The 10,000-nt window shown below is 51.3% G+C and overlaps 1 protein-coding gene across 1 annotated transcript in view; it reads left to right on the forward strand.

The window, feature by feature from the left end:
* Positions 1–10,000, forward strand: part of tfr2 (transferrin receptor 2) — a gene marked incomplete at both ends in the record, with an annotated part of 35,699 nt that overhangs the window by 14,317 nt on the left and 11,382 nt on the right. The window contains 6 exons of the mRNA XM_083697995.1: positions 2,314–2,556; positions 5,388–5,527; positions 5,847–6,028; positions 6,638–6,757; positions 7,297–7,379; positions 7,483–7,546. Coding sequence (XP_083554121.1) covers positions 2,314–2,556; positions 5,388–5,527; positions 5,847–6,028; positions 6,638–6,757; positions 7,297–7,379; positions 7,483–7,546 — 832 coding nt within the window. The remainder of the gene's footprint in view (positions 1–2,313; positions 2,557–5,387; positions 5,528–5,846; positions 6,029–6,637; positions 6,758–7,296; positions 7,380–7,482; positions 7,547–10,000) is intronic.

Genomic DNA, 10,000 nt, shown 5'->3' on the forward strand with positions numbered 1-10,000 from the left:
ACTCCTACCCCTACTCCTACCCCTACTCCTACTCCTACCCCTACTCCTACCCCTACTCCTACCCCTACCCCTACTCCTACCCCTACCCCTACCCCTACCCCTACTCCTACCCCTACCCCTACCCCTACTCCTACCCCTACCCCTACTCCTACCCCTACCCCTACCCCTACTCCTACCCCTACCCCTACTCCTACCCCTACCCCTACCCCTACCCCTACTCCTAGTGTGTAGGGTGTAGGGTGTAGGGTGTAAAGTGTAGGGTGTAGAGTGTAGGGTGTAGGGTGTAGGGTGTAGTGTGTAGGGTGTAGGGGGTAGTATGTAGGGTGTAGGGTGTAGTGTGTACGGGGTAGTATGTAGGGTGTAGGTGTAGAGTGTAGTATGTAGGGTGTAGGGTGTAGTATGTAGGGTCTAGGGTGTAGGTGTAAGCTGTAGGGTGTAGGGGGTAGGGGGTAGTATGTAGGGTGTAGGGTGTAGAGGGTAGGTGTAGGGTGTAGGGTGTAGGGTGTAGGGGTAGTATGTACGGTGTAGGGTGTAGGGGGTAGTATGTAGGGTGTATAGTGTAGGGTGTAGGGTGTAGGGGTAGTATGTACGGTGTAGGGGGTAGTATGTAGGGTGTAGGGTGTAGAGTGTAGGGTGTAGGGTGTAGAGGGTAGTATGTAGGGTGTAGGGGTAGTATGTAGGGTGTAGGGTGTAGGGTGTAAGGGGTAGTATGTAGGGCGTATAGTGTAGGGGGTAGTATGTAGGGTGTATAGTGTAGGGGGTAGTATGTAGGGTGTAGGGTGTAGGTGTAGGGTGTAGGGGGTAGTATGTACGGTGTAGGGTGTAGTGTGTAGGGTGTATAGTGTAGGGGGTAGTATGTAGGGTGTAGGGGGTATGGGTAGTATGTAGGTGTAGGGTGTAGGGTGTAGTGTGTAGGGGTTAGTGTGTAGGGTGTAGTGTGTAGGGTGTAGGGTGTAGGTGTAGGTGTAGGGGTTAGGGTGTAGGGTGTAGTGTGTAGGGGTTAGTGTGTAGGGTGTAGTTGTAGGGTGTAGGTGGTAGTGTGTAGGGTGTAGGGGGTAGTATGTAGGGGGTAGTATGTAGGGGTATGGGGTAGTATGTAGGGTGTAGGGGGTAGTATGTAGGGTGTATAGTGTAGGGGGTAGTGTGTAGGGTGTAGGGTGTAGTATGTAGGGGGTAGGGGGTAGTATGGAGGGTGTAGGGGGTAGTATGTAGGATGTATAGTGTAGGGGGTAGTATGTAGGGCATAGGGTGTAGGGTGTAGGGTGTAGGGTGTAGTATGTAGGGTGTATAGTGTAGGGGGTAGTGTGTAGGGTGTAGTATGTAGGGTGTATAGTGTAGGGGGTAGTATGTAGGGTGTAGGGTGTAGTATGTAGGGTGTATAGTGTAGGGGGTAGTATGTAGGGTGTAGGGTGTAGTATGTAGTATGTAGGGTGTATAGTGTAGGGGGTAGTGTGTAGGGTGTAGTATGTAGGGTGTATAGTGTAGGGGGTAGTATGTAGGGTGTAGGGTGTAGTATGTAGGGTGTATAGTGTAGGGGGTAGTGTGTAGGGTGTAGTATGTCGGGTGTAGGGTGTAGTATGTAGGGTGTATAGTGTAGGGGGTAGTATGTAGGGTGTAGGGTGTATAGTGTAGGGGGTAGTGTGTAGGGTGTAGTATGTAGGGTGTATAGTGTAGGGGGTAGGGTGTAGGGTGTAGTATGTAGGGTGTAGTATGTAGGGTGTATAGTGTAGGGGGTAGTATGTAGGGTGTAGGGTGTAGTATGTAGGGTGTAGTATGTAGGGTGTATAGTGTAGGGGGTAGTATGTAGGGTGTAGGATGTAGGGTGTAGTATGTAGGGTGTATAGTGTATAGTGTAGTGGGTAGTATGTAGGGTGTAGGGTGTAGTATGTAGGGTGTATAGTGTAGGGGGTAGTGTGTAGGGGGTAGTATATAGGGTGTAGGGTGTAGTATGTAGGGTGTATAGTGTAGGGGGTAGTATATAGGGTGTAGGGTGTAGTATGTAGGGTGTATAGTGTGGGCTCTCGACATCCTTCTTAAAACAGCGTTGTAACGTTAGCTCGCTAGCTAACATCAGCTTACTAGCGATTTTCTGTAATACTTGTAAACAAAAGTTTCATTATTTTTAAATCTTTATTAACGAGGAAAATACTTTTATTTGTGGTTTTCTGTTGTTGCTTCTGTAGCATTTGCCACCATCTTGCTAAGTGGTAGGAGTAATATTGGGATTGGGCCTGTGTGTGTGTGTGTGTGTGTGAGAGAGAGAGTGTGAGTCTCTCTCTCTCTCTCTCTCTCTCTCTCTCTCTCTCTCTCCAGGGGGGCGTGGTCTATGTGAACTACGGGCGTCAGGAGGACTTTGATTGGCTGCGCTCGGTAGGCGTGTCTGTGGTTGGCTGCGTGGCGGTGATGCGTGTGGGGGGCGGGGTCAGCTATGCAGAGAAGGTGTGGCTAGCCCAGAGGGGCGGGGCTAGGGGGGCGTTGCTCTACCCAGACCCTGCTGACATCACACAGGACCCCCGGAGACTGGGCCTCAACGCAGACACAGCTATCTCTGAACATGTAGGATATACCTCCTCTCCTGTCTTCTCCTCCTCTCCTCTCCTCTCCTCTCCTCTCCTCTTCTCTCCTCTCCTCCACTCCTCTCCTCCTCTCCTCTCCTCATTTACATTTATGGCATTTAACAGACGCCTTTATCCAAAGCGACTTACAACAAATACATTTGTTTAAGTAAGTGAATCATCTATCCATCAGTCATCATAAGAAAAAGTAATCTATGCTCAGACCAGGGTTAGGGTTAGTACAGGGGGGTAGTGGGGGTGAAGAGGTCTCTAGGGTTAGGGTTAGGGTTAGTACAGGGGGGTAGTGGGGGTGAAGAGGTCTCTAGGGTTAGGGTTAGGGTTAGTACAGGGGGGTAGTGGGGGTGAAGAGGTATCTAGGGTTAGGGTTAGGGTTAGTACAGGGGTTAGGGTTAGGGTTAGTACAGGGGGGTAGTGGGGGTGAAAGTTTTTAGGGGGGACCGTTAAGATGTAGCCTGCAGTAGTCAAGACGAGAGAATCTACAGGAGCGTTCTGTCGCTGTGATGTTCGCCACACAGGATAATGGTTGTCAAGGATCACCCCAAGGTTCTTGGCTGTCTGGGAGGAGGTCACAGTAGAGTTTTCTACTGTGATGGAGAAGTCTTGGAGAGGGCAGGCTTTCCCTGGGAGGAAGAGCAGCTCAGTCTTGTTAAGGTTGAGCTTGAGGTGGTGGGCTGACATCCAAGCAGAAATGTCTGCAAGACACGCAGAGATACATGTTGCCACCTGTGAGTCAGAAGGGGGGAAAGAGAGAAAGAGTTGAGTGTCATCAGCGTAGCTGTGGTAGGAGAAACCATGTGAGGAAATTACCGAGCTAAGAGATTTGGTATAGAAGGAGAACAGTAAAGGCCCAAGGACAGAGCCCTGGGGGCCCCAGTGGTGAGGGCTTGTGGAGAGGACAGTGATCCTCTCCACGTCACCTGGTAAGAACGATCGGCCAGGTAGAATACAAACCAGGAGAGTGCAGAGCCAGAGATGCCCAAGGGTGGAGAGAAGGATCAGGTGGTTTACTGTGTCAAATGCAGCAGACAGGTCCAGAAGAATGAGAACAGAGGACAGGGAGGAAGCTCAACAGAGTGGAGGGTCTCTGTGACATCGAGGAGAGCAGTCTCAGTAGAGTGGAGGGTCTCTGTGACAGTAAGGAGAGCAGTCTCAGCAGAGTGGAGAGCCTCCGTGACAGTAAGGAGAGCAGTCTCAGTAGAGTGCCCAGCCTTAAAGCCGGATTGGTGAGGGTCAGGGAGGTTGTTCTGAAGGAGGTAGTGAGACAGTTGGTTAGAGACAGCATGTTCAAGGGTTTTAGATAAGAAGGAGAGAAGGGATACCGGTCTGTAGTTATGGACAGCAGACGGGTCAAGAATTGGTTTCTTGAGAAGAGGCTTGACTCTGGCTGTCTTAAAGGCAGCTGAGACAGATCCTGTGGATAGAGAGGAACTGATTATGGTGGTAAGGAACGGAAGGAGGTCTTTGGAGATGGATTGGAGAAAGGGGGAGGGGATAGGAACGAGGGGGCAGGTGGTTGCCTGCTTGTATGTGACCAGTTTTAGAACATCATCAGGGGAGAGGGGGAAAAATCTGATAAACCAGAGACCGGGTGTAGCACAGTGGGTTTGGGAGGAAAGGTAGCAGTGTTGGTGAGAGGTAGAGGGAAAGAGCTGCTAATGTCATCAACCTTCTTTTCAAAGTAGGTGACAAAGTCATCCACAGACAGGGAGGAGGGAGGAGGAGGAGGAGGTGGGTTGAGGAGTGAGGAAAATGTGGAGAACAGTTTCCTTGGGTCAGAGGCATAGGATTGAATTTTGGAATGGTAGTAAGAAGCTTTAGCAGTTGATGCAGATGAGGTGTAGTTGAGGAGGAGAGAGAGAAGGTTCTAGGTCATCAGGGAGGCTGTTTTTCTCCATTTCCTCTCAGCTGCCCGGAGCCCTATTCTACAAGCTTGCAGGGTTTCAGACAGCCAGGGAGCGCGTGGAGAGGATCGTGCCGGCCTTGAGGTCTGTGGACAGAGAGTGAGACTGACTGAGAGTCGAAGGATGAGGAAAGAGAGGACAGGAGGGTGGAGGAAGCTGCATCAGTGGATAGAAGGGAGAAGGATTCAACAGAGGGTTGGGCGGATAAGACAGAGGAAGAGAGAGCGGTAAGGGAGAAGGTACGCAGGTTGTGATGAGAGGATACAGTGTGGGTAGAGACTGACTGGGAGAGGGAGGATTTGAGGGGAAGGGAGAAGGATATAAAATGATGATCAGAAACTGGAAGAGGGGTAACAGTAAGGTTGGAGGTATGGGAGGATCTGGTGAAGACAAGGTCGAGCTGATTGCCCGCCTTATGAGTCGGAGGAGAGTGGGACAGGGTAAGGCCGAAGGAGGAGAGAAGGTCAAGTGCTCCAGACAAGTGAAGCTTCTCTGACTGGATGTTGAAGTCACCCAGTAGTGAGAGCGGTGTACTGTCCTCAGGGAAGAAGCTGAGAAGGACATCCATCTCATTTAAGAAGTGGCCAAGCTGACCTGGTGGACGACAGATAATGACAATGTGAAGTTTGACAGGGGAGGTGACAGAAACAGCATGGAATTCAAAGGTGGATATGGACAGGTGTGACAGGGGAAGGACATTATGTGACCACTTAGGTGAGGTGAGGAGTTTTGTTCCTCCTCTTCGACCAGAGAGTCTAGGGGAATGACAAAAGGAGTAGGCATCAGAGAGGAGTAGGCATCAGAGAGGGCTGCCGGAGTAGCTGTGTTATCTACCTCTCCTCCTCCTCTCTTCCTCTCCTCCTCTCCTCCTCTCCTATCTTCTCACTGTTCTTCTCCTGTCCAATCACAGGTCCACCTGGGGTCAGGTGACCCCTTCACCCCCGGCTTCCCCTCCTTTAACCACACCCAGTTCCCTCCCACCCAGTCCTCCGGCCTGCCACTCATCCCAGCCCAGCCAATCAGCGCTAATGTAGCCTCCAAACTGCTCAGGTTAGTCCTGCCTCCCTGTCTGTGATTGGTCAAGAGAGTTGATGGACAGAGAGTGAGGTTGTGTGGTGTAGGACCCAGGAGAAATAAAATAATAGACAAACACTTAACTACCACAACACGACCACAACAAACCACAACAGACCACAACACGACCACAACATGACCACAACACCACCGCAACAGGACCACAACACCACCACAACACTACCTCAACACCACCACAACACGACCACAACATGACCACAACACCACCACAACACTACCACAACATGACCCCTCCCTTCTTCCCTCCCTCTCCCATCCCCCCCCCTCCCCCCAGTCAGCTGTCTGGTCCAGCCTGCCCGCGGGGCTGGCAGGGGAGGCTGCCCTACGTCAGCTGTCGCCTGGGGCCGGGGTTCAGCTCTGGGGCGGGACGGAGGGTCAGGATGGGCGTCTACAACACCATGACATCCACCCTCCTCAACAACATCTTCTCTACCCTGGAGGGCAAGACTGACCCTGGTAGGGGGGGGCAGTTTATAATCATGGTTGTGGTTATATAATCATGGTTGTGGTTATATAATCATGGTTGTGGTTATAGATCAGTATATAATCATGGTTGTGGTTATATAATCATGGTTGTGGTTATAGATCAGTATATAATCATGGTTGTGGTTATATCATCATGGTTGTGGTTATATAATCATAGTTGTGGTTATAGATCAGTATGTAATCATGGTTGTGGTTATATAATCATGGTTGTGGTTATAGATCAGTATATAATCATGGCTGTGGTTATATAATCATGGTTGTGGTTATATAATCATGGCTGTGGTTATAGATCAGTATATAATCATGGTTGTGGTTATATAATCATGGTTGTGGTTATAGATCAGTATATAATCATGGCTGTGGTTATAGATCAGTATATAATCATGGCTGTGGTTATAGATCAGTATATAATCATGGTTGTGGTTATATAATCATGGCTGTGGTTATAGAACAGTATATAATCATGGTTGTGGTTATATAATCATGGCTGTGGTTATAGAACAGTATATAATCATGGTTGTGGTTATATAATCATGGCTGTGGTTATAGATCAGTATATAATCATGGCTGTGGTTATAGATCAGTATATAATCATGGGGGCCCAGAGGGACGCGTGGGGTCCAGGGGCAGTGAAGGCCGGAGTGGGGACGTCTCTTCTGCTGGAGCTGGCACGCACCTTCAGCACCATGGTCCAGAACGGTACGACCGCAACACGACCGCAACACAACTGCACCACGACTGCACCACGACCGCAACACCATAACATGACCATAACATGACCATAACATGACCACAACACGACCACAACACAACCGCACCACGACCGCAACACCATAACATGACCATAACATGACCACAACACGACTGCAACACGACCGCAACACGACCGCAACACGACCGCAACACCGCAACACGACCGCAACACAACCGCAACACCATAACATGACCATAACACTACCACAACAACACCACCACAACATGACCATAACATGACCACAACACAACATGACCACTACATGACCACAACACAACATGACCACAACACAATCACAACACTACCACAACACCACCATTACATGATCACAACACAACCACAACACCACAACATGACCACAACACAACCACAACATGACCCCAACACCACCACAACACGACCAAAACATGACCACCACCTCTTCACCATCACAACCACATCAACACCAGAACACATCTCTCTCTCTCTCTCTCTCTCTCTCTAGGGTTCCATCCTAAGAGGAGTCTGCTGTTTGTCAGTTGGGACGCTGGAGATTTTGGGAACGTTGGTGCCACCGAGTGGTTGGAGGTGGTTCTCTCTCTCTCTCTCTCTCTCTCTCTGTCCCTCTCTCTCTCTCTCTCTCTCTCTCTCTCTCAACAACCATCTCCTCCTCTCTGTGTGTGGTTGCCAGGGTTACCTGTCCATGCTGCACCTGAAGGCTGTCGCCTACTTCAGTCTGGACCAGGCGGTTATGGGTAATCACCTCTCCTCTCCTCTCCTCTCCTCTCCTCTCCTCTCCTCTCCTCTCCTCTCCTCTCCTCTCCTCTGTAAAAAAGAACACAGCTAATCTCGATCCGCCTTTTCTCTCTCTCCCTCTCTCCCTCCTTCCCGGGTTAGGGTAAAGGTTAGGGTTAGGGTTAGTCCTGCTCCCCCTTCTGTGTTGACTCCAGGTGATGATAATCTCTCTAACCCTCTGAGTGCATGCTGGGAGTTTGGTGGTGGAGAGTGTGGTGAGTTTGGCTAAGTATGGCTAAGTATGGCTAAGTATGGCCGCCCGACCCATCTGTTCTGGTGGAGGCGGTTCTCCTGGCTGTGGGAGACCGTGTGGGACACGCCAACCTGTCCTACGCCTCCAGGATGATAGCGAGTGGCTTCTCTCTGAACGGCGTCTATCTGCAGGTTTCCCCACTCGCCGTGCCCATCACCCGGGTCACCGTTTCCAGTGTTCTCCTGCTCATTCCCAACGAGGTGGTGGAGCAGGAGCTGCCGCACATCCGCGGGGATGTGGGGCACAAGCGGACCTCTTGCCCTCACAGGCTGGCCGAGTCTGACCATCACTTAGTTACTTTAGATTTTCATATTTCATCAACCACTAAATGCAGCTCATACTGGCACTTTAATGTTAAGCTGCTTCAGGACAGCGATTTCTGTCAGACATTTGAAACATTCTGGGAAATCTGGAGAGAAAGGAAGAGGGACTTTGAGTCCCTAAGTCAGTGGTGGGAAGAGGGCAAGGCCCACATACACGTTTTCTGTCAACAATATACAAGTCATTCTACAGTGAGAGTCAAAAGAGTCATTCAGGATTTTTCAGAATGTTTCAACAAAAGAAACAGGAATTAGGTTCATTTTTACATGAGAGAGTTAAAGGGGCTTTGGTCAGGTCATGGTTCACCAGCGTTAGAGACATGGATGCTCTCACCTCCTTCTTCTTTAACCTGGAGAAGTCCGTCTCTCGGACCAAACTGATGCTCTGTCTCCGCCTCCCTGATGGTACGGTGACGACTGACCTGGTTGAGATGACACAACATGCCGTAGAGTTCTACAGCGCCCTCTTCAGGATGGAGGACTGTAACAGAGTGTGTGGACGAGCTGCTGCAGGGGCTTCCTCAGCTGGGCTCCGAGGACAGAGCTGTCCTGGATGCCAACATCTCCCTGGAGGAGCTCACTGCTGCTGTGGGTCAGATGGCTCCTGGTTGAGCTCCTGGACTGGACGGACTGCCGACAGACTTTTATAAGCACTTCTGGAAGTGTTTGGGAGGCGACCTGTGGGAGGTGACCTGTGCGAGGTGACCTGTGGGAGGTGATCTGTGGGAGGTGATCTGTGGAAGGTGATCTGTGGGAGGTGATCTGTGGAAGGTGACCTGTGGAAGGTGACCTGTGGGAGGTGACCTGTGGGAGGTGATCTGTGGAAGGTGACCTGTGGGAGGTGACCTGTGGAAGGTGATCTGTGGGAGGTGATCTGTGGGAGGTGATCTGTGGAAGGTGATCTGTGGGAGGTGATCTGTGGAAGGTGACCTGTGGAAGGTGACCTGTGGGAGGTGATCTGTGGAAGGTGACCTGTGGAAGGTGACCTGTGGGAGGTGATCTGTGGGAGGTGATCTGTGGGAGGTGATCTGTGGGAGGTGACCTGTGGGAGGTGACCTGTGGAAGGTGACCTGTGGGAGGTGACCTGTGCGAGGTGACCTGTGGAAGGTGACCTGTGGGAGGTGACCTGTGGGAGGTGACCTGTGGGAGGTGACCTGTGGAAGGTGATCTGTGGGAGGTGATCTGTGGGAGGTGATCTGTGGAAGGTGATCTGTGGGAGGTGATCTGTGGGAGGTGATCTGTGGAAGGTGACCTGTGGGAGGTGACCTGTGGAAGGTGACCTGTGGGAGGTGACCTGTGGAAGGTGACCTGTGGAAGGTGATCTGTGGGAGGTGATCTGTGGGAGGTGATCTGTGGAAGGTGATCTGTGGGAGGTGATCTGTGGAAGGTGACCTGTGGAAGGTGACCTGTGGGAGGTGATCTGTGGAAGGTGACCTGTGGAAGGTGACCTGTGGGAGGTGATCTGTGGAAGGTGACCTGTGGAAGGTGACCTGTGGGAGGTGATCTGTGGAAGGTGATCTGTGGAAGGTGACCTGTGGAAGGTGACCTGTGGGAGGTGATCTGTGGAAGGTGACCTGTGGAAGGTGACCTGTGGGAGGTGACCTGTGGAAGGTGATCTGTGGGAGGTGATCTGTGGGAGGTGATCTGTGGAAGGTGATCTGTGGGAGGTGATCTGTGGGAGGTGATCTGTGGAAGGTGACCTGTGGGAGGTGACCTGTGGAAGGTGACCTGTGGGAGGTGACCTGTGGGAGGTGACCTGTGGGAGGTGACCTGTGGAAGGTGACCTGTGGGAGGTGACCTGTGGAAGGTGACCTGTGGGAGGTGACCTGTGGAAGGTGACC

This window comes from Argentina silus (assembly GCF_951799395.1).
Source record: "Argentina silus genome assembly, contig: scaffold_128, whole genome shotgun sequence".
Taxonomy (NCBI): domain Eukaryota; kingdom Metazoa; phylum Chordata; class Actinopteri; order Argentiniformes; family Argentinidae; genus Argentina; species Argentina silus.